Source organism: Microcaecilia unicolor, chromosome 6 (assembly GCF_901765095.1).
Source record: "Microcaecilia unicolor chromosome 6, aMicUni1.1, whole genome shotgun sequence".
Taxonomy (NCBI): Eukaryota; Metazoa; Chordata; class Amphibia; order Gymnophiona; family Siphonopidae; genus Microcaecilia; species Microcaecilia unicolor.
Genome location: NC_044036.1, coordinates 275,477,106 through 275,500,580, shown reverse-complemented (window position 1 = coordinate 275,500,580; position 23,475 = coordinate 275,477,106). Strand labels below are relative to the sequence as shown.

General features: G+C 43.8%; 1 protein-coding gene across 3 annotated transcripts in view; it reads right to left on the bottom strand.

Moving 5' to 3' along the window:
- Nucleotides 1-23,475, bottom strand: part of RALGPS1 (Ral GEF with PH domain and SH3 binding motif 1) — a 777,507-nt gene that overhangs the window by 17,214 nt on the left and 736,818 nt on the right. For all 3 annotated transcript variants that reach the window (XM_030207496.1, XM_030207498.1, XM_030207497.1), the window contains 2 exons: nucleotides 11,487-11,592; nucleotides 1,950-2,042 (listed from right to left, as the gene is read on the bottom strand). In XM_030207496.1, coding sequence (XP_030063356.1) covers nucleotides 1,950-2,042; nucleotides 11,487-11,592 — 199 coding nt within the window. The remainder of the gene's footprint in view (nucleotides 1-1,949; nucleotides 2,043-11,486; nucleotides 11,593-23,475) is intronic.

Here is a 23,475-nt window from a genome sequence, read left to right as displayed (position 1 = left end):
GATATGTTAGGTACAGTATTATATCATCTCAGAAACCATGTAGTGTCAGATTTGATCAGTATGAGAACAGGAGGTCCCCAAATAACCCTTTATAGTTCCACAGAGGATACCATTCCCTTTCAGCAAGTACAGAAGTGATTCCCCAGAATGCATTAAACAGGCAATTTTATAAGGAATTTTCCATGCGTAAAGCCTGTTTTACATATAGAAAATGCTCTTATAAAATTTGGCAGGAGCTTAAATATGTAAAAAGTAGTCATGGCAAGAGATAGTGGCTACTACTGCAAAGAAATAATTCCCAAATCATGGAGAGAATAATACAAAGATAAACTCAAAATCGCATGCCCTTAGAAAGCAATATTAAATAGTCATATACCAGGAAAGGACTGTCCGGCTAGAGCAGGAGCCACCAACTACTCAACTAGATACAACAGCCTCTAAGATCCCCCAAATTCCTCTTTAGTCCACATAGGGGTCCTTTTACTAAGCTGCATAAGCATCGATGCGCGCCCAACGCATGCCAAAATGGAGTTACCACTCGACTACCACGTGGCTTTTGCGATAATTTAATTTTTAGCGCACGTCCACTACATGCGTCTGAAAAATATTTTTTATTTTCTGGTATGCGTGGTGGATGCATGTCAAGTGGCATCTGATGCACGTAGGTCATTACCACTCAAATTCTTTACCAGTAGGTCTATGGTTGGTGGTAAGGTCTCAGACCAAAAATGGACGCGTGGCAATTTTGATTTTACTGCATGTCTATTTTTGGCAAAAAGGGCCTTTTTTACAGGTGCGCTGAAAAATGATTCTGCGCGCCCAAAACCTGCACCTACACTACCGCATTTTTCAGCGCGCCTTTGTAAAAGGACCCCATAATGATTTACAAAAATATGAGCAAATTAATTCAATGGGACCGTATACTTATATCCAAATTAATTCAATGAAAGTCCAAAAATTCACTCCATTCTTATGTGAAGCACTCTGACAACCCAGAGGGCTCTACGACCGTTCTGCAACTCAAAGGATGACCTTGAAATAAGGGTTCAAAAGTCCTTCCAATGGCTATACTAATTTACAAATCTGTTGCATGATAGATCTGTAAATTAATATAGCCACTGGAAGGACTTTTGAACCTTGTTTCAGGTTCATCCTCTGAGTTGCAGAACAGTTGTAGAGCCCTTTAAGTCCTGAGTGGAGGACTAGCCTAATGGTTAGTGTAGTGGGCTTTGATCCTGGTGACCTGGATTTGATTCCCACTACAGCAACCTGTGACCTTGGGCAAGTCACTTAACCCTCCATCGTTCTCATGAATATTCATTGTGGAAATCCTGAAAACCTGACTGGTTGGGTTGCCTCCAGGACCAGGTTTGGGAACCACTCCTGTAAGTTATGTAGACCCTTGAGCATTTACATGACCACTGTTACACCAGGCCTATGGCTGGTGTGACTGTGGACACTTACATATAGGCACTCTAATACCCGGTTACGATATCATTCTATAATGAAATTTGGGTATCCAGATGCTGTTGTAGAATAGGCACTCACTGAATGGCATTAGAGCACTTAAAAGGGGGCAACCAATTATAGATTTCCCCATGTGTGTGCATTTCTCAGGACTGTGTCTCAGATTTCTTGTAAAAGGATTGCCGTTACTAGGGAGTGAACGTCTACCACTCTTCAGCCGGTTCAGTAGGGAAAGTGGTTTTTGACAAATTGGACACCTTCTCAGTATTTTTTTTTATTTTCAGTCAATAGACACATATCAATAAACTATCTCTGTTACATGGGATATTTCCCATAAGACAACTTCTCCCTTGACTTTTGGTAGATACCCACAGACACCTTGGGGAACTGGTCTGAAAACTGATCATCCTTGTGTCTAGTATTTAACTTATAGTATGGTTCTCTGAGTTTACAAAAATCCAACAGCTCAGCAGCTTTCTTACATGTTTTCTTTCAGTGCCTCTTAAAGACTTTGCAGCAAAATACAGAAGAGTTGATCCTGAAAGCATAATCCAGTACCTAGTCCATGAAGCCAACTGAAGAAGAAAATAAGAACTGAGTTAGGATGGTGTCAATTACTATGAAATGGAATATGTTTACAATGTATTATTTAAAAAAAAGAATATGTATCCATGTTATTGTCGTTCGTGAATGCCAGTATTATTTACAAAAAGAACCCAAAAAGCTTGGTTAATATATTGATTGTATGTGGTTGACACCCATATTGACACAGTTCAATCCCCATCACTCTACAAGTTTTCTCTATTTAGACCATGCTTATTTATAGAAGTTTGCTGCCCCCTTTTGTTTAAAACTCGTATCTAGAACTGTGCTTGCTAAATCTGATTAGATCAGCATACACACCTACCAGCTTATAATCGAACGAGAAAAACGCCCAAGTTCCGACCTAAATCGGGAGATGGGCGTTTATCTCACAAAAACGAATAACGCGGTATAATCAAAAGCCGAATTTGGGACGCTTTCAACTGCACTCCGTCGCGGATGCGGACAAAGTGGACGGGGGCGTGTCGAAGGCGTGTCGAAGGCGGAACTGGGGCGTGGTTATCACCCGAACAGAGATGGGCGCCCTTCGCCGATAATGGATGCGTTTGTAGCTAGAATTTAGGGCACTTTTCCTGGACCCTGTTTTTTCACGAATAAGGCCCCAAAAAGTGCCCTAAATGACCAGATTACCCCCAGAGGGAATCGGGGATGACCTCCCCTGACTCCCCCAGTGGTCACTAACCCCCTCCCACCACAAAAAAATGATGTTTCACAACTTTTTATTTTCACCCTCAAATGTCATACCCTCCTCCCAGGCAGCAGTATGCAGGTCCCTGGAGCAGTTGTTAGGGGGTGCAGTGGACGTCAGGCAGGTGGACCCAGGCCCATCCCCCCTACCTGTTACAATTGTGCTGCTTAATGCTTATTAGTCGTCCAACCCCCCCAAACCCACTGTACCCACATGTAGGTGCCCCTCTTCACCCCTTAGGGCTATAGTAATGGTGTAGACTTGTGGGCAGTGGGTTTTGAGGGGGATTTGGGGGGCTCAACACACAAGGGAAGGGTGCTATGCACCTGGGAGCTCTTTTACCTTTTTTTTTGTTTTTGTAAAAGTGCCCCCTAGGGTGCCCGGTTGGTGTCCTGGCATGTGAGGGGGACCAGTGCACTACGAATCCTGGCCCCTCCCACGAACAAATGCCTTGGATTTATTCGTTTTTGAGCTGGGCACTTTCCTTTTCCATTATCGCTGAAAAGCAAAAACGCCCAGCTCACACATTGGCGAATAAAACATGGGCGTCTATTTTTTATCGATAATACGGTTCGGTCCGCCCCTTCACGGACCCGTTCTCGGAGATTAACGCCCATGGAGATAGGCGTTTCTGTTCCATTATGCCCCTCCTACTCTAGTAAAACAAATATGATCTTGGGTTTTATGCTTGCTATAGATTATTGGACAAAGTGCAATTTATTATACAAGAGATTAGAGGCTTTATTCAACACAGTTAAAGCTTGTAGTTCAAGGCTCATAGACTTTATATTTGTATTACATAGACTTTGTATTTATTTACACCGGAGTCTGTAACTCCTCTCCGGTACTATGTAAGCCACATTGAGCCTACAAATAGGTGCCTACAAATAGGTGGGAAAATGTGGGATATAAATGTAACAAACAAACAAACAAACAAATAAATAAATAAATAAAAAAGACTTGGTCTTCCTGACTCTCTCCACTCTGCTCTCACAATACTGTATTCCCCGATATATTTCCTCCATTCAATAAATTACTACTACTACTACTACTACTATTTAGCATTTCTATAGCGCTACAAGGCATATGCAGCGCTGTACAAACATAGAAGAAAGACAGTCCCTGCTCAAAGAGCTTACAATCTAATAGACAAAAAATAAATAAAGTAAGCAAATCAAATCAATTAATGTGAACGGGAAGGAAGAGAGGAGGGTAGGTGGAGGCGAGTGGTTACAAGTGGTTACGAGTCAAAAGCAATGTTAAAGAGGTGGGTTTTCAGTCTAGATTTAAAGGTGGCCAAGGATGGGGCAAGACGTAGGGGCTCAGGAAGTTTATTCCAGGCGTAGGGTGCAGCGAGACAGAAGGCGCGAAGTCTGGAGTTGGCAGTAGTGGAGAAGGGAACAGATAAGAAGGATTTATCCATGGAGCGGAGTGCACGGGAAGGGGTGTAGGGAAGGACGAGTGTGGAGAGATACTGGGGAGCAGCAGAGTGAATACATTTATAGGTTAGTAGAAGAAGTTTGAACAGGATGCGAAAACGGATAGGGAGCCAGTGAAGGGTCTTGAGGAGAGGGGTAGTATGAGTAAAGCGACCCTGGCGGAAGATGAGACGGGCAGCAGAGTTTTGAACCGACTGGAGAGGGGAGAGGTGACTAAGTGGGAGGCCAGCAAGAAGCAGATTGCAGTAGTCTAAACGAGAGGTGACAAGGGTGTGGATGAGGGTTTTGGTAGAGTGCTCGGAAAGAAAGGGGCGGATTTTACGGATGTTGTAAAGAAAGAAACGACAGGTCTTGGCGGTCTGCTGGATATGAGCAGAGAAGGAGAGAGAAGAGTCAAAGATGACCCCAAGGTTTCGAGATGAGGAGACAGGGAGAATGAGAGAGCCATCAACAGAAATAGAAAACGGGGGGAGTGGGGAGGTGGGTTTGGGGGGGAAAATGAGAAGCTCGGTTTTGGTCATATTTAATTTCAGGAGGCGTTGAGACATCCAGGCAGCAATGTCAGACAAGCACGCTGAAACTTTGGTTTGGATGCAAGGTGAGATATCAGGGGTAGAAAGGTAGATTTGGGAGTCATCTGCATAGAGGTGGTAGGAAAAGCCATGGGATGAGATTAATGAACCAAGGGAAGAAGTGTAGATAGAAAAGAGGAGGGGACCAAGAACAGAACCCTGAGGTACGCCGACAGGCAGAGGGATAGAAGTAGAAGAGGATCCACCAGAGTGAACACTAAAGGTGCGGAGGGAGAGGTAGGAAGAGAACCAGGAAAGGACAGAGCCCTGGAATCCAAGTGAGGACAGGGTATCGAGAAGTATGCTGTGATCGACAGTGTCAAAAGCAGCGGAAAGATCAAGAAGAATGAGGATGGAATATTGACCTCTGGATTTAGCCAGTAATAGGTCATTGGAGACTTTAGTAAGCGCAGTTTCGGTTGAGTGGAGAGGGCGAAAACCAGATTGTAATGGGTCAAGAATAGCATGTGAGGAGAGAAAATCAAGGCAGCGGCGGTGAACAGCACGCTCAAGTAATTTGGAGAGAAAAGGAAGGAGGGAGATGGGTCGGTAATTAGAGGGACAAGTAGGGTCGAGTGAAGGCTTCTTAAGGAGAGGTGTGACCACAGCATGTTTAAAGGCAGCAGGGACAGTCGCAGTGGAAAGTGAGAGGTTGAGAATGACCATCGTCTTCTCCTTCCACATCCTAAAGCAGCTCAACTTGAATCCACCCATCATCGCACATTCTTTTTTGTAACCCCTGCCCAATGGAAGAGTTATGTTGTCATGTCTCACAGTTAAATCCTCCCTCTCCCCTGGTCCTTGCTTTATACACTGTCCTTCTCCCATTCCCCTATTTCCTCCATTTATCCTTCATCGTTGACTGGTTGTGCTAAGTGATACTGTCTATCCTATCAAATATTGTAATTCTTTTCTGAATTTTCTGTTTTTAGCCTGTAAACTGCCCAGATCTGCAAGTTAGCTTGGGCGGTATAGTAAGTGCAAATAAACTATAAACTATAGATATTTTGGACAATGGCACTGAGAGTTTTGATAGCTTTGTGGATTATTAGAACACTTGGTAATAAGACAGAGAGTGGGACATAGCTATTGGATTTAGTGTTGGTCTTGTAAGGGGAGACATGATAGAGGTATATAAAATATTGAGTGGCGTGGAACAGGTGGATGTGAAGCGTCTGTTCACGCTTTCCAAAAATACTAGGACTAGGGGGCATGCGATGAAACTACAGTGTAGTAAATTTAAAACAAATTGGAGAAATTTTTTCTTCACCCAACGCGTAATTAAACTCTGGAATTCGTTGCTGGAGAACGTGGTGAAGGCGGTTAGCTTAGCAGAGTTTAAAAAGGGGTTAGATGGTTTCCTAAAGGACAAGTCCATAAACCACTACTAAATGGACTTGGGAAAAATCCACAATTCCAGGAATAACATGTATAGAATGTTTGTATATTTGGGAAGCTCGCCAGGTGCCCTTGGCCTGGATTGGCCGCTGTCGTGGACAGGATGCTGGGCTCGATGGACCTTTGGTCTTTTCCCAGTGTGGCATTACTTATGTAGAAGAATACAAGGCCTAGAATGGCCTACTTACAGAGGTGATCGAGTCCAGTACTTTAACAGATTCTGGGAACACTTGAGAGAGAAGTGGTAGGAAAGGGCTTGAAAGTTCAGATAAAAGACCAGGAGAGTGGGAAGCTAGTATTGGGCTGAAAGTGGGAATGTGGGATATAAATCCATCAAATAAATAATAAATTCTTTACACTTAACCCTTATATTAGAGGTAATTCTCTACAGGTCGCCTAAAGTTAGGGGCTGGAATGATGCATGCTAAGTGTGAGTTCTTTATCTACAATTGTACACGCCATCGCTGTTGTAGAACACACATGCTACTGTTCTGTGGAGTGGATGAGTGGCCTAGTGGTTAGAGCACCAGTCTTGACACCTAGAGGTGCCCGGTTTAAATTCCACTTAATACAAAAACTTAGATTCCAGGAACAGGGAAATACCCAGTGTACCTGAAAGTAACTCACCTTGAGCTACTAGTGAAAAAGGTGTGAGCAAAATCCAAATAAATAAATATGTTTATACTAGTAAAAAAAGGCCCGTTTCCGAAACAAATGAAACGGGCGCTAGCAAGGTGATTAGTTTCTGCCATTAATGTTTTGAATTGTTTTTGTTGTAGTATTGTGTAATATAATTTTGAAAAATGAGCTGTCACATATTTGCATGTGTGTTTTTGTTTTTCTGTTTTATATAAAGGGATATAAATGATGTTAAAAAAGGCAAAGAAGGCTGCGCTTTTTTTTTGGGGGGGGGGGGGGGGGGGGGGGAAGCGCCTTTAACCACTTGGGTACCTGCCTGTGAAGTTGTTAATATGTCTGTTCTGGATAGCTGTGTTTGCTTGTGGTTGGGTGGAGTGTGTCTTTGGAAGCTCCTTTGAGCAGTTTGGAAACTGCCTGTCAAGTCATGCCTCTCTTCTGAAGAGCTGTGTTTGCTAATTATAACTCCATGTGTATTTGTCAGGATTCCTGCTTCTCTTGAAGGGTGCATTTTGATTTTTTTTTTTTTTTTGGGGGGGGGGGGGGGGAGGGTGTGAAGCTCCTTTAAGCACTTGTGAACCTGCCTGGCAAGTCATTAATATGCCTGTGTTCTGGAGAGCTGTGTTTGCTAATTTTAACTCCATTTGTATTTGTCTGGTTTTGTGCTTGTGTGGAAGTCTGCGTTTAGATTTTGTGGGGGGGGGGGGGGGGGGGGGCGAGGGGGTGTAGACGTTGAGTCAGTGGTTAGTTTTGTGTGAGTGGTCGTTTGTGAGGGTGGTTGCACATACCAGGAGCAGGAGCATGGGCATCCAAATAGTTTTCTCCTTCCTGCGACGTTCCTCATTTCTGTGCTGCACAGAAAGTGACTCGTTGTGCTGCTGAGTCTTCTCCTTTGTTCCCATGCAGTTGCGCGTGATTGATTCGTTCCACGATGCTTCTGATGTGACGTTTCATTGTGTAGCAACGGTTTGGCGATCCTAGTCTTCCCCTCTTTTGTGCTGCTGAGTCTCCTCCCTTGTTCCCATGCAGTTGCGTATGATTGATCCGTTCCACGATGCTTCTGACGTTACGTTTCGTCACATAGCAACGGTTTGGTGATCCTAGTCCTCCCCTCTTTCGTGCAGGTCTTTTTGATAGGTCCGCGATGCGTCTGTTCCGATTCGTTCAGTGTCAGTGCTCCACCCTCGATGTCATCACATTGTGACACGAGGGCGGGGCAGGCAAACTGCGATCTACACAACTACATCTTTAGAAAGTTCGAAAGAAATTTCTGAGGCTTCATTAGAACGTTGGAGTTGCGAATTATGTCTGGATGGGGCGTGGCTGAGGGTGGGTCTATGAGTGAGGGTGAGTGGTGCTCACAGCCTAGCCTACCAACAGTACAGGGCTTTAGTGCCACGGAGTGAGCTTCAGAATGTTGGTGGTGAGAATTATTTATATAGAAGTGCTGGGCATGCCCCTGACCCACCAGTGCTCCTCCCAGGTCCACGCCCCAACCTGCCCATGCCCCTCCCAGGTTCACACCCCCATTAACTTATGCATTTTGGATTTTGCTCACACAGTTTAAGGAATACCAACTTAGAGAAGTTAGATGCATAACTGTTAACTAATGACAATTTGACCCAATTATAGCCGATAATTGGTTGTGAATGCCAATTAGTGGCTCATTAATCTTAATAAAGTTACACCCGTAACTGACGGTATTCTATAACTTCTGCATGCAAGTTTATAGAATTAGGTGGATTAACATAGTAGCATAGTAGATGACGGCAGAAAAAGACCTGCACGGTCCATCTAGTCTGCCCAACAATTTAAACTCATATGTGCTACTTTATGTGTATACCTGACCTTGATTTGTTTCTGCCATTTTCAGGGCACAGACCGTAGAAGTCTGCCCAGAACAAGGCCCACCCCCCAACCCCGCCTCCCCCCACCGGCTCTGCCACCCAATCTCGGCTAAGCTTCTGAGGATCCCTTCCTTCCGAACAGGATTCCTTTATGTTTATCCCACGCATTTTTGAATTCCGTTACCATTTTCATCTCCACCACCTCCCGCGGGAGGGCATTCCAAGCATCCACCACTCTCTCCATGAAAAAATACTTCCTGACATTTTTCTTGAGTCTGCCCCCCTTCAATCTCATTTCATGTCCTCTCGTTTTACCGCCTTCCCATCTCCGGAAAAGGTTCGTTTGCGGATTTATACCTTTCAAATATTTGAACGTCTGTATCATATCACCCCTGTTTCTCCTCTCCTCCAGGGTATACATGTTCAGGTGCGCAAGTCTCTCCTCATACGTCTTGTAACGCAAATCCCATACCATTTTCGTAGCTTTTCTTTGCACCGCTTCAATTCTTTTTACATCCTTAGCAAGATAAGGTCTCCAAAACAGAACACAATACTCCAGGTGTGGCCTCACCAACGACTTGTACAGGGGCATCAACACCTCTTTTCTTCTGCTGGTCACACCTCTCTCTATACATCCTAGCAACCTTCTAGCTACGGTCACCGCCTTGTCACACTGTTTTGTCGCCTTCAGATCCTCAGCTACTATCACCCCAAGATCCCTCTCCCCGTCCGTACATATCAGACTCTCCCTGCTTAACACATGGATTTCTACACCGTAAGTGCATCACTTTGCATTTCTTCGCATTGAATTTTAATTACCATACATTAGACCATTCTTCTAGCTTCCGTAGGTCCTTTTTCATGTTTTCCACTCCCTCCCGATTAAATTTACAAAGACATTCACAGTGATGATCAAAATTAAAAACGAATCCACATAATTTCCAGTTTAAATTAGATTCCAGATCACTGACCATAGCCTTAACCAAGGAAGGCCTGCTTGATCATATAAGTTTTTAGATGTTTGCAAAAAGCCATCAATGAAGACACTAACCTTAATTCTTGAGGAAGTGAGTTCCACAGACTAGATCCTGCACAGAGAACACTTTGCCATGACTTTTCACAGCAGTCATGACGGAGGGACCCTTTTACCAAGCTGTGGTAAGCATTGGCCATATGCTAACTGCAGCTTGAAAGGGCTTAGCACGGGACATGCTGAGGTGTCCAGTGGTAAGTTCCAAATATGCACGCACCACTTGTGCGCTAAAAAATATTTACATTTTATTTGGAGAGGGGGCATGCCAGGGGGGGGAAGGTGGATGTTTCTGAACGAATCAGTGCATCTACATTACCTCACACCAACTAATTAGCATGGGAGCAATTACTGCCTACAAACAGGTGTTGGTAAGTGCTCATGCACTGATATTAGTCAATGGCTGCACTTTAATGGCAACATTAGCACATGACCACTAATTGGGAAAATGGAAAAAAATCGGTCATTTTCTGGCTGTGGAAAAAATGGTCTTAGTGAATAGGAAAAACGCACATAAGGGCATGCTAAGGCCACCTTTTACCAGAGCTTTGTAAAAGGACCCTGGTGTCTTGGAACATCTAATAATCCTTTATTAACTAATCTGACATAGGGGTCCTTTTATTAAGCTGTGGTAAAAAGTGGCCTGTAATAGTGTGGGCGCATGTTTTTGGTGCGTGCTGGACCACAGCTGGGGAAAAAAGGCTTTTTTCAATGGGGCAGTAAATGGCCATGCGCTAGAATTAAAGGTAGTTTGCAGTGATTTACTGCCTGACCCTTACTGCCACTCACTGCTTTACCTGGGCGGTAGTGTCCGTTTGGTGCACGGTAACCTTATTGCTGCTTTGTAAAAGGGCCCCATAAGCAGGTGGCTGATACACTAATGTTTGCTTACTGCACCTTAAATGGGCTTACCCCAGGGTGCACTGAGGTGTTCTGCAGTAAAGTTTGAAGTACCCATGCACTAAAAAAGAATTTTTATTTTTTGGCTGAGGGGTATGTCTGTGGGTGCGGACGGAGAGGGGGCATTTCTGTGCTAATCAGTTAGCGTGTCAGCATTGCCGTGCTAACTGATTAGCATAGGATTTAGCACATGAGCCCTTACATCTACAAACTAGGTGGCGGTAACAGCTTATACCCTAATTTTTGTTAATGGCCATGCGCTAATGGCAACATTACAGAAAAGACATTAATTCGAAAATGGAAAAATCGGCCATTTTCTAGCTGCAGTACAAATGGCCTAGCGTGCGGAAAAGACCCGCCTATGGGCGTGCTAAGGCCGCTTTCTATCACAGCTTTGTAAAAGGACCCCTTAATAATTGAAAGATCCAAAACAAAATCTTAAATTGAGTGTGCTAAATAATATATATGTTTATCTACCCAAAGTGGAAGACTTGCAACTGGACAGGCTAGATGGGCTGATTTTTTTTTTTATTTACTGTTGTCATTTACTATATTGCTATGTTTAGATTTTCTTCTAAAGGGAGGTCCTTTTTGAACAGGGCTCTAAATTTGAGTTCTTTAGTCTTTTCTTTTGAGAATTTTATTTCCTTCTAACAAATATTTGACATCAGAAACAACAATAACTCAATGTACAAGGCCCTGGTTCACTCAGCTCTTGTCTAGATGGCTACACAACCGTAGCAAACAAAAATTGATTTTTTAGCACAACTTACAACAGAAGCATCCTAAACAACATATGAAGGTTTTTTGTTGTCTGCTCCTAGTGGAAAAGCAGCCATTGAAAATTGAAAAATATATCCCAGAGCATCATCTGATAGTACTACAGCTAGAGGAAACTCCACTTACTGTTGGTTTTCTCCCTTCTTTCAGCAATGTTTTTCTTTTCACAGGTCCTTCCATGGTAATGACTCCAGAGGGGCTCCCCATGGTGCAGCTACATGCCCCTGTTGGACTAAAAAAAAAAAAAAAAAAAAAAAGACCATTACCATTGAACCAGTCATTCCATTATATATTCTCAATTACATTTGATATTACTTTACAGAGGTTGACTTGTATTGGCTTCAGGGTACTGTGGTACTGCTAATCAATGGGAGTAAGATAAATTAGTAAATAGGATAACTGACAATTCTTCATTTCACTGCATTTACCTAGGCTATATAGATAGATATATATTGTTTGGGGCTCATGCCGTTTCTAATTTTATAACCACTTTGAAAAAAGATAATCGGAACCTTTAAGAAATTCTAGTGTATTAGTGACAGAAAACAGTAAAGAACCTTAGAATGAAATCAAGATAAGCTTGCTAACTATTGTAAGCTTTTTCCCTGCTTTTCCCTGCAGCAAAATTTTAAGATATTTCTGTTCTAAGCAGCCTGATCAGAGTCATGGTGTATTAAGCATGTCTACAGAGTCTAAAAGAAAACATGTAAATCTGATAAAAGTCAACCCCCCCCCCCCCCTCATTTCCCTAAAGAAAACTTCATATTCTATATCTTTTTTCAGTCTTTGTTTACTCATCAAATTCATTACTCTCTTTAACCTTGGTAAATTTAAACAATGGACTCTAAGAGTGTTTGTGATTTGAGAAGGTGTAATTTATGGTATAGAAGCTAGGGGGCTAAAATCTTTTAAGCAAAACAATGTGCCCCAGCCAATACAAACTGAAACACATACACCCATAATGAGTTCATAACAAAGGTACAAATTATTAGTGCTCAATGATGCTATGTAAACTCATTTTCCTTGTGGAAGATGTTCTTTCCCTATTGAAGGGGATTGTCTTGAAGCACTGGACCTCTTGTCAAACATCAGAAATCATTTATATAAATTTTGGGGGAAGTTACTTGGGCAAGTCACTTAACCCTCCATTGCCTCAGGTACAAACTTAGATTGTGAGCCCTCCTGGGACAGAGAAATATCCAGAGTGTATGAATGTAACTCACCTTGAGCTACTACTGAAAAAGGTGTGAGCAAAATCTAAATAAAATAAATAAATAAATAATCTGTGGTAAAATCTCACATTTTTCTGCAGCTTAACTTACAGTGTGTGGGTAGTGGCACCCTACCACTAGGCCGCCTCAATCCTTTACCTTATTGTTTTTTTTTCCCAAAAGGTGGCAGCACAGTGTCAGCAGCAGCAATTCCCATACGCTGCCCTGCCCCCCCGGCACTGGCCTCTTCTCTCATTGCGGCCTGCTTCTTGATGTAACTTCCTGTTTCCTCAAAGGCGGGATGCAGTAGTGAAGAGCCCATTGCCTGTGGCACCTCAGAAAGGCAGCCTATGGGAATCGCTGCCGCTGCCAATTTTTGGAGAAAAAAAATAAGGTAAACGTGGGAAAGAGGGTTGAGGAGGGAAGGGGAAGATGCTAGGCTGAGTGTGGGTGGCATCTCATCTGTGCCTCGGGTGGCAGATTACCTTGGGCTGCCCCTGTGTATGGGAATCACTAGCTGCAGTACAACAGGTTAGTAAATTTAATGGTAAATGAATAAGGCATCTTGAAATCAAACCCATAAACTGCATGTATATGTCTTTCAAGAAGTACTGAGCTGCTAAAATATGGTCCAGTGTTCTGGAGATCAATCTTGAAGGGGTCAGTGTCAAGATGCTAATGTATGTACACAGACCTACCCCCTGCCAAGCCCTCACCCTCCATTAAGTCCCTCACCTCTCAAAGGCAGCACTTAACCACCTCCATGACATTTTCCACCTACCCAGAAGACGCTCCCCTCCCTTGGGCTTACTTGTAAATCTCTACTGGTCTAGGGGTATGGAGCAGGGGCAATCTCTAGTCGCTACTGCCTCCTCTGGCACTTGATTCAAAATGGTACTGTTAAACCCTAGTGGTAGTCTTACAAGATCAACTGGCACAATTTTGAACCTGATGCTGGAGGGTGCAGAAGCGAATAGAGATTTCTCCTGCCCCATACCTCCAGTCCACCAGGAATTTACAAGTTAAGTCTGGAGGAGGCCAACCAAGGTGGCATCTATGGGACTGGCGGAGGATGCCTCGAAGTGATTTAGTGATGTGAGGGGTGGAGGGACATACAGGAGTTAAGTGATGCTTGGGGAGGGGGGATCTGCACACCTGTAGGTGTACATTGTACTTATGAAGGCCTGAACCAAGCAGTTTCAGTGCTGCTAAGTATCTAATATCTAAGAATTAATGTACAGAAGATGAGAAGTGGAAATTTCTCTTTTTTCTGTAAATTACAATGATATTAAGCAGGCCAGGTGGAGCAAGTACCCCCCACCTCTTTCCCCCACCTTCCTCTGACCAAGCAAGTGAAAGACAATGAGCTCCTGCCATTTGTTGTCCATTTGCTGTTCACATGAATGTGTGTATTAGCCTTTGAGAGACTTTTAGGATGCAGATCAAAGGAAGTTCCAGGTGTAGGGGGCAGGGCTGACAGAGGAGAGAGAGATAGAAATCCTGTAGTAAGGACTGGATAAGAAATATTATTGCAGAAGGGGGAGAATCTCTCCCTTTGAATATGGCCAGGCTTGGAAGTAAGGCTACTATCCAGGACAGAATTACCCTTTTACAACCATGAATCAGGTAACACCTTATTTCCTTCTTTGCCTAGAACAATTCAAACACCATCTCCCTGGTCCCTGGAGTCAAAAGCAATAGTTCTATTGACAAGAGAAACCTAACACCTCTATAACAACTCTATAAGGAAACAATAATTAACTTTTGTCTCCTCTTTCAGAATAGGAGAAAATACTAATTAGAGGTTTGAGAAATGTATGTCCAAAACATTTGGACAACAGACCAAATGCATCTTCAAAAGGAAATATAAACAGATGCTGTGTATTTTATTGATACTAGAGATCCTGACTGACTGTAAGGTGCTAACTAAGGGGGTGTGACAACCCCTCCCCCTTGTGCTCCCTTTTTGTCTTGTAAGGGGAAAAAAAACCCTATATAATATTTCTCTGCCAGATAGGAGGCTGGGCAGTGTACATCTCTTTTGGCTCCCAAGCCAGGGAGTCTGAAAGAATGTCCTGCTCCCACTTTCCATTGCCATTTCCATTTCTATATATGTTCTCATTTCTGTCATATTCTAGACTATACTTGAATATTTTCTTATTTTTTTATCCTAATCTCTGGATAATTAAATAAACCTGTGTTAACCCCAGGAAGCGCTTCCTTGGTCTCTTTTTGTCTTTGTTGCAGTCTAAATAGTGCTACCAGTTGTCTGGTTCTTTTAAGGTACCAGGGTCGAGGGGATTGCATTTGTGTGAGTAGTGCCCAGCCGTGATTAGAGACTCTGGAGGCATGGCACAAAAAAAGCACAAACAATACCTTGACACCAGCTCCTTTAAGGTTGATCTCCAGAGTATAAGGCTGCCGCTGCCTGTTAATGACTTGATGCATTGGGAAGAAAAAATGATGCCAGCTCAAAATTGGAATTAATTCTCCAAGAATATTAAGCTTGTGAAGTTCAATGCAAGTTGCATTATTCAAGTTGCATAATAATAAGGTGCTCTGCATCTCATTGTTATGTAGTCTTAGTTGCTTTATACTAATGTGAACTATGGTAAAATAATTCAAAATTTTGTCATTTAACGTGTTGAGGTAAATATCATGGTGTAATTCTCTTAAAGCACATAAGTGACTACTCCCCTTGGTGCCCGTATCTGAAATATGTTGACCTACATATGGGATGGGAGCTATTTCAATGTGTGGATATATGAAAGCTCCACTTGTGTCTCATTGTGAGGCTCATGTAGAAAGCTACTGTGAGTGGAAACACGTTGTTACCGTGAGGTGTATGTACACGTTAATGGTCGCACAATGCAGAGTGGGGTTGAGTGTGATACACATGTGCACACACCACATTAAAATGAATGGTGAAGTTTTCCTTTACAATGCACAGAAGAAAACGGGGCATTTTAATGAATGCACAATGTAAGAATTTTTTTGCCAGGTCTAGGGCAGTATTGAAGGGTTGTTTGAGAGTACTTAGTTCAAGAATGAAATGTTTCTTGATGTATATGTTTTTATTATTTTATATATTTATACACCCTGATGAAGGTTTCTTTGTCGAAACTTGGAAGTTGGGTCCTTCTTCAATAAAAGTATTTTACTTGCATCATTGGTTGTTTCTCCTTCCATGATCACATTTGCTGTCTTTGTGCTCTCTACTGAGAGGATTTAGTGCCAGTTTTGGGGTTTAAATAACAGTTTTGTGTGTGTGTGTGGGGGGGGGGGGGGGGCGGATCAAAACAAATGCCTGCAACTTTAAAAGACAGATGGGAGGATAACAGCTCAAGTGCGCTTTTTGTTCTGCGCATAAATATCACACTCACATAAATTTTTCCCTTAATTCTATAAACTTGTGTGCCCAAATTTACACTTCATGTTCAAATCCGTACACACAATTTATAGAATGGCCCTTTTACAAAGCTGTGGGAGGGCTAACACATGGGTAGATTGCCAAATCAGCACTACTACCGGGGTGGCACGTGCGCCTTATGGTAATTACAAGTTTGGCACATGCTGAATCCCATGGTAGAAAATATTTTTCTGTTTTCTACCGTAGAGGCATTCCCAGCGGTAATTGGCAGAATGGCCACCAATCAGTGCATCTATACTATGCTTTACGAACCAATCAGCGTACGAGTGTCTGGTGTTGGAAGACTCATTCTGCAACCCTACTTTTGGATGTTGTGTGGATTTTGCAGTGGTTGCTTGTTCCTCCACTTTGGTGGTGATTTTTCCACACAATTACATCAGCGAAAGACCTGATGTAACTGCAGGAACCTATATGTAGCAGGGATGAGCGTAATGAATGTTACACATATAACTGGGAACCCCACCCACAATTCACCCATGCTCTGGCCTTGTGTACACCCCCTTGCAAATACATGCTATGCAAGTAGGTATTTCCAGAACAGCATCTAGATGCCCTGTTGTCACTTTCATTGGGTATTCTAGACAATCACATATGCAAGGGACACGTAAATGTGGGCACATTGATTATAGAATTGCCCTTATAGAAAATATTGATACCTCCCTCCATATATTAGTTTATAATGACAATGTAGAAACAGTAGTCAATCGAAAGAATGAGCAAGTCCCCTCAAATAATTATTATTGAAGTATGTGGGTTACTAAGAGGGGCATAATCGAACGGGGCGCCCAAGCTTTCCTGAGGACGTCCACATGAAGGGGCGGGGATACCCATATTATCGAAACAAGATGGGAGGCCATCTTTCGTTTTGATAATACGGTCGGGGACGCCAAAATCTCAACATTTAGGTCGACCTTAGAGATGGTCGTCCTTAGAGATGGTCGTTCCCGGTTTTCGGCGATAATGGAATCCGAGACGCCCATCTCAGAAACGACCAAATCCAAGCCCTTTATTCATGGGAAGAGTCAGCATTCGTAGTGCAATAGTCCCCCTCACATGCCAGGACACCAACCGGGCACCCTAGGGGCCACTGCAGTGGACTTCAGAAAAAGCTCCGGCGCAAAGCTCCCTTACCTTGGGTGCTGAGCCCCCCAAAACCCACTCCCCACAACTGTACACCACTACCATAGCCCTAAGGGGTGAAGGGGGGCACCTATATGTGGGTACAGCGGGTTTCTGGTGGGTTTTGAAGGGCTCACATTTACCAGCTCAAGTGTAACAGGTGGGGGGGGGGGATGGGCCTGGGTCCGCCTGCCTGAAGTGCATTGCACCCTCTAAAACTGCTCCAGGGACCTGCATACTGCTGTCATGCAGCTGGGTATGATATTTGAGGCTGGCATAGAGGCTGGAAAAAATATTTGTAAAGTTTTTTAGGGTGGGAGGAGGTTAGTGACCACTGGGGGAGTAAGGGGAGGTCATCCGGTCAGTTTGGGCACCTTTCTGAGGCTTGGTCGCAAGAAAAAATGGACCAAGTAAAGTCGGCCAAAGTGCTCGTCAGGGACGCCCTTCTTTTTTCCATTATTGGCTGAGGACGCCCATGTGTTAAGCACACCTCAGTCCCACCTTCGCTATGCTTCCGACACGCCCCTGGGAACTTTGGTTGTCCCTGTGACGGAAAACAGTTGAGGGTGCCCAAAATCGGCTTTCGATTACCCTGATTTGGTTGACCCTGGGAGAAGGACGCCCATCTCCCGATTTGTGTCGAAAGATGGGAGCCCTTCTCTTTTGAAAATGAGCCCATAAGTGTTCTGTTCTAAAAGTGCCAACAAGAACCTCTGACATTAACACCCCAATTCTATATATATATATAGCCAAAATATTGGCGCAGAATATTTTGAACAGATTCAAGATGCACGAGCAACTAAGTTAGGAGCCCTTTTACTAAAGGGTTGGCATTGCCGTGTACTACTATTGCTAGGCTATCGCAGAAGCCTGGCAGTAGTTCTCACCCCAGCACGAGCTATTTCCCCCTGAAATAGCCATACAGTAAGTGGTTCACTTACTGTATTGTCATTTCCTTTTTTTAAAAAAAGAGAAGGCCTTTTATCTGCTGTGGTAAAAGGGAGCCTCAGCGCACATCAAAAACACGCGGTGATGCTAGCACAGGCCTCCTTTTACTGCAACTTAGTAAAAGGACCCCTTAGTTAATGAGCTTTCAAGTATGAATTAATGGGTTTTAACAATCAATAAACACGCTAAGGGGCCCTCTTACAAAGCAGTGAGAGGGATATCATGCAGGTAGCGTGTGTGCCTGGCAGTAATTATGAGTTTGGCACCCACTGAATCCCGCAGTAGAAAATATTTTTCTATTTTTTTACTGCAGGGGCGTTCCCAGCGGTAATCGGGAGTGCAGCCATGTCGGCGCACGCTGCATGGTTACTGCATGGGTAGAGCATGAGCCCTTACCACTAGGTCAATGGCTGGTGGTAAGGGCTCAGGCCGTAGTTTTAATTTTTGCGCACACCCATTTCCTGGCTCATTAAAAAATGGCCTTTTTCCCCGCCACGGTAAAATGTGGTCCAGTGTGTGCCAAAAAGACATGCCTGCACTACCAAAGGCTACTTTTTACCATGCCTTTGTAAAAAGATCCCTTAATTGGTACTGATTTGGATTTGCAGGTGCATCTACTTGCATGCTATTTTATAACCTTGAGCACCTAAATCTAATAGTGTCCAACTCAAAAGGAGTGTGGCCAGGGGAGAAGCATAGGTGGGTTGGGGGGGGGGGGGGTCCAAAAATTTGCATGCAGTTTATGTGCTGAAATGCAATTTATGCGCTGAAATGCCAAAGCTCCGGCATTTACACCAGGTTTCAGCTGGCGGAAATACCGATGCTCAACTTTAGGTATGAGAATTGGATCTAAGTGCTATTCTATAAACAGCGCTCATCTTGGAATGCCCTCTATAGCATACTGGTTAGCGCCAATTTTTTTCTGGTACCAGTTATGGAATTCCCCCCTTAGCCTTTGGCACTTATGGCAGATTAGAAAAAAATACAACTGTGATAGCCATCTTATCTTTGACCTCTCCTGCATATTTGAGCCCATGGGTAGCAAAGTAGTGAATTTGCAACACGGTGATACAGCAGCACAGATCAGGCAGAGCAGCTCAAGCAAGTTGACTCAGCATGGCCAAATCTCCTTCTTATCATGCTTAGCATGGAGCTTATAAATGTACTGATTCTAACACTCACAAGAGAATCTTTTACCAAGCAGCGGTAACCCAAATGTGGGCTTACCACTCATTAATCCAGAACTACCGCTGGGCTACCGCAGCAGCACGTTGGTGGTTCCCATCCCCAGCGCACACCATTTCTGGCGCTACAAAAATATTTTTTATTTTTGTAGCTCTGGTGTTTACCCGTCTGCAGTGATGTAGCTACAGGGAGCCTTGGGGGCCTGGGCCCCCCAAATTGGATTCGAGAGCCCCTTGTTTGGCTGGCAGGGGTCCCCAACCCCCGCCAGCTGAAGCCTTTCTCCAGTGCTGTTCTCTGCGCATTGCCTGCTCTGCTTCCGGTTTGTGGGGTTGCAGAAGGGCAGGTGTTACAGCAGGGAGGCGGGCTAAAGCGAGAGCCATTACCGCCACATCAATGGTGGCAGTAAGTGGTCCCCCACAAAATGTCCACGTGGCAAGTGGTTCATTTACCGCACGGCTGTTTCGTACAAAACAAATGACAGCCTTTTACCCGCTGTGGTAAAAGGGGGCTTCAGCATGCGTCAAAAACACATGCTGATACCAGAACCGGCCCCCCTTTACCTCAGCTTAGTAAAAGGGGCCCACAAGTTAATATTAATGCCATTGACTCATCCTAATCATTTTTACAGAAATAAGAAAGCCTTAAGATATCATATTGGTTGATGTCTTCATCTTGACCTATATAGCATTTGGTGTAGAGCTGAAACCATCTGTAGTTACTCTAATTACTTTCAATGGATTCTAAAATTTATATACCACCTTTCCAGGTCAGTGCTCAAGGCAGGATATAATAAAATAAATCAGAAAACATGCATAATACATTAAAATATACATAACACTATTAAAACACATACGTAACAGAATTACCTGCATTTTGGTGAGAATTGAAATTCAGATCCAAGTAATTTCACTGGATCTGATAAATCCTTCAATTATCTATTCTTTTCATACCACAAGAAAATGTTGTTGTTTTTTTTTAAATTCTCTTCTGTAATTAAATGTCATGCGTTTAATCTATCTAATTTGTGATACATATTGAGAACATACAATTGTTTCTATGGCCTTTTCAAATAAAAGGGGGCCATGGGCTGTTTAAAAAAGAGAAGAAATCTCAGTACCCCAAATATGAGCTTAGTTCCATATTTTAGAAGTGTTTAAAAAAAAAGCGAACAATTGTAATTTAATTACTTCAACCTTCTGTGTTTGTTACGCATTTATTGGGAGGTAAAATCCCTTCAAATTCATTTTTGGCACCTTATCTGCTAACTCAAATAGGTTTTTTTACTTTTTATTAGGAGGGGGAGGGTTGATCAAACTATAATAAAGTAGAAAGATTTCTTGCATTTTAAATAAAAAAGCCATGCTTTTCTGCCTCTGGGTGGCGCCCCTGACACATAAAACTTTTAAAGTACAGAATTTATTTAACTTTGTCCCTGGTTGCCTCATCTTTCTTATACTACACTGCACATTTCAGACATCAAGAGGCCCTTTTACTAAGGCGCGTAAATGCCTACGTGTGTCCGTGTGTCAATTTGGAACTACCGCCTGGCTACCGCGAGCCCATTTTTACGCATGTCTGATAGCGTGGCAGCAAATATTTTTATTTTCTAGCACGTGGCGCTAACCGGGTGGTAATCAGCAGTGTATATGCACTGACAATTATTGCCCAGTTAATGCGTGAGACCTTACCGCTGTCAATGGGTGGCTGTAAGGTCTCAGGCCCAAAATGGGCGCATGCCATTTTTTCTTTTGCCACACGTCCATTTTTAGCTAAAAAAAGGCCTTTTTTGCAGGTGCGCTGAAAAGTGGACTTGCTCATGTCCAATACAAGCGTCTATACCAGCGCAGCCTATTGTCAGGTCTCTCGGGGAAATGTGAGCCCTTGGGCCACTGTCACGGAGGTGGCAGCAGCAGGCAAAACCACCCAACAGGAAACAGGCAACCCTAAGACGGGCTGAAGTAGACAGGACTGGAGTGGCTGGGCTGGAGCTGAAGAGGAAAGCAACAAGGAATCCAGGAACAACGTCCTACAGCAGGGTTCAGGCTGAGAAGCAGGATACAGGATACTCAATACAGGCTTCTCCCACAGGATTCGGGAAACTGGCACAGCTTGACTGGATCCGGGTTCACCCAAACACTAGGCAGGAAGGATATCCATGGAAGCTTAGCTTGGCAGTAAAGAGGACACAGGAGCTACATACAAGCTAAGCTCAAGGGAATGGGAATGACAGATACGCTTGCCAGAGGAAGGGTTAGACTGGAGCTACAGTAGCTAACGGATAGAAAGGAGAGAAATGGCTGCAGCATCAGCCGCTAACCAACCTCAGACAGGGAGCAGAGCCACTGCACACGGATAACAGAAAGGCTAGAAGCCCACAGAGAATAATATACACAGAAAGACTGAAAGCCTACAGGTCAGAGAGATACACCCAGAAAGGCTAGAAGCCCACAGAAAGGCTGGAAACCCCCAGGCCGCAGTAATACACCCAGAAGGCCTGGAAGCCCACAGATAAAAGGGATATACACAGATAGACTGGAGGCCCTCAGAGCAATGGGCACAGAAGAGATGGAAGCCCACAGAGCAATGGGCACAGAAGAGCTGGAAGCCCACAGAGCAATAGACACAGAAGAGCTGAAAGCCCACAGGGCAATAGACACAGAAGAGCTGAAAGCCCACAGGGCAATAGACACAGAAGAGCTGGAAGCCCACAGAGCAATAAACACAGAAGGACTGGAAGCCCACAGAGCAATAAACACAGAAGAGCTGAAAGCCCACAGAGCAATAATACCCTGAGCCAGAAGGCAAGGCCCACAGGTGATAGTAACTAGCAAAGCAGAAGGGATGGAAGCCCACAAGAAAAGACAAGGAAAGCTAACTGTGCAAACAGCACACTAACCTCAGGACCTAAGGCACTGCGGAGGCATTGGCAATGCAAAGGCACTGAAGACTAGAACACCAGCTCCTTAAGAAGGCCCTGACAGATGAGGTCACCCCTTCAGGCCACAGGCATGGAGCATACAGAAGCCCAGAGAGACCTAACCCACACAGGTGTAGTCTAGTGAGGTAATCAGTGTCAGGCTGGAAGCTGCCAGCCCACCCAGCCTGAGACAGAGCTACCTCAGGAACAGCCCACTGAAGTACAGAGAGGCCCAATACACACAAGTGTAGAGTAGTGAAGCCATTAGAGCAGCCAGCCCACAGAGACAGAGATAGAGCTAACTCAGGAACAGTATACTGAGGCACAGAGAGGTTAAACCCACACAGGTGCAGTATACTGAGGCAATCAGCGCCATGCTGGAAGTGGCCAGCACCCAGAGACAGAGATAGAGCTAACTCAGGAACAGTATACTGAGGCACAGAGAGGTTAAACCCACACAGGTGCAGTATACTGAGGCAATCAGCGCCATGCTGGAAGTGGCCAGCACCCAGAGACAGAAACAGAGCCAACTCAGAAGTAGACAGAAACCAGCATAGACACTGATTCCCAGAAATAGGGTAAGTCTGAGGGTGGTCATGACCACAGACGTGACACCTATTTTTTAGCGCACCTTAGTAAAAGGACCTTTAGGAGCACAAGCTAGAGTTCTGTAGCTCTTAGAAATAAGAGTGTTAATAAATAATGGATTCTTGCCAGAATCAGATGCTAATTTATCCTGTGTTATCACACACAGATGATCAATATATGGTCTATATTACAGATAGGTGGTCTACATCATTTGTTAATATTAGTTAAGGGGATGTGTAAGTCCTATTCACTAATTAGTGTTCTTATAATTACTTACTAAGGGTAACTAAGTAGCAGGTTATGCTGCTGCATTAGTGGTAATGGACTGGCTCACACTGACTAGCATGCAGTCACTGATGCAGATGTGGTTACTGTCTCCTACTTAGGGTGCAGAAGAAAGTGACTACATGCTAACTGCAGTGTGTAATCCACACCCATTCCCTGCCCATAATTTTATTTATTTATTTACATATATATATATATATATTTTGCTCACACCTTTTTCAGTAGTAGCTCAAGGTGAGTTACATTCAGGTACGGTGGATATTTCTCTGTCCCAGGAAGGCTCACAATCTAAGTTTGTACCTGAGGCAATGGAGTGGGATTTGAACCGGCCACCACTGGATTGCAAGACCAGGGCTCTAACCACTAGGCCACTCTTCCACTCCTACTTAGTCTACTTCCCACCCATAACAGGAGTTACATGTAAATTAGCAA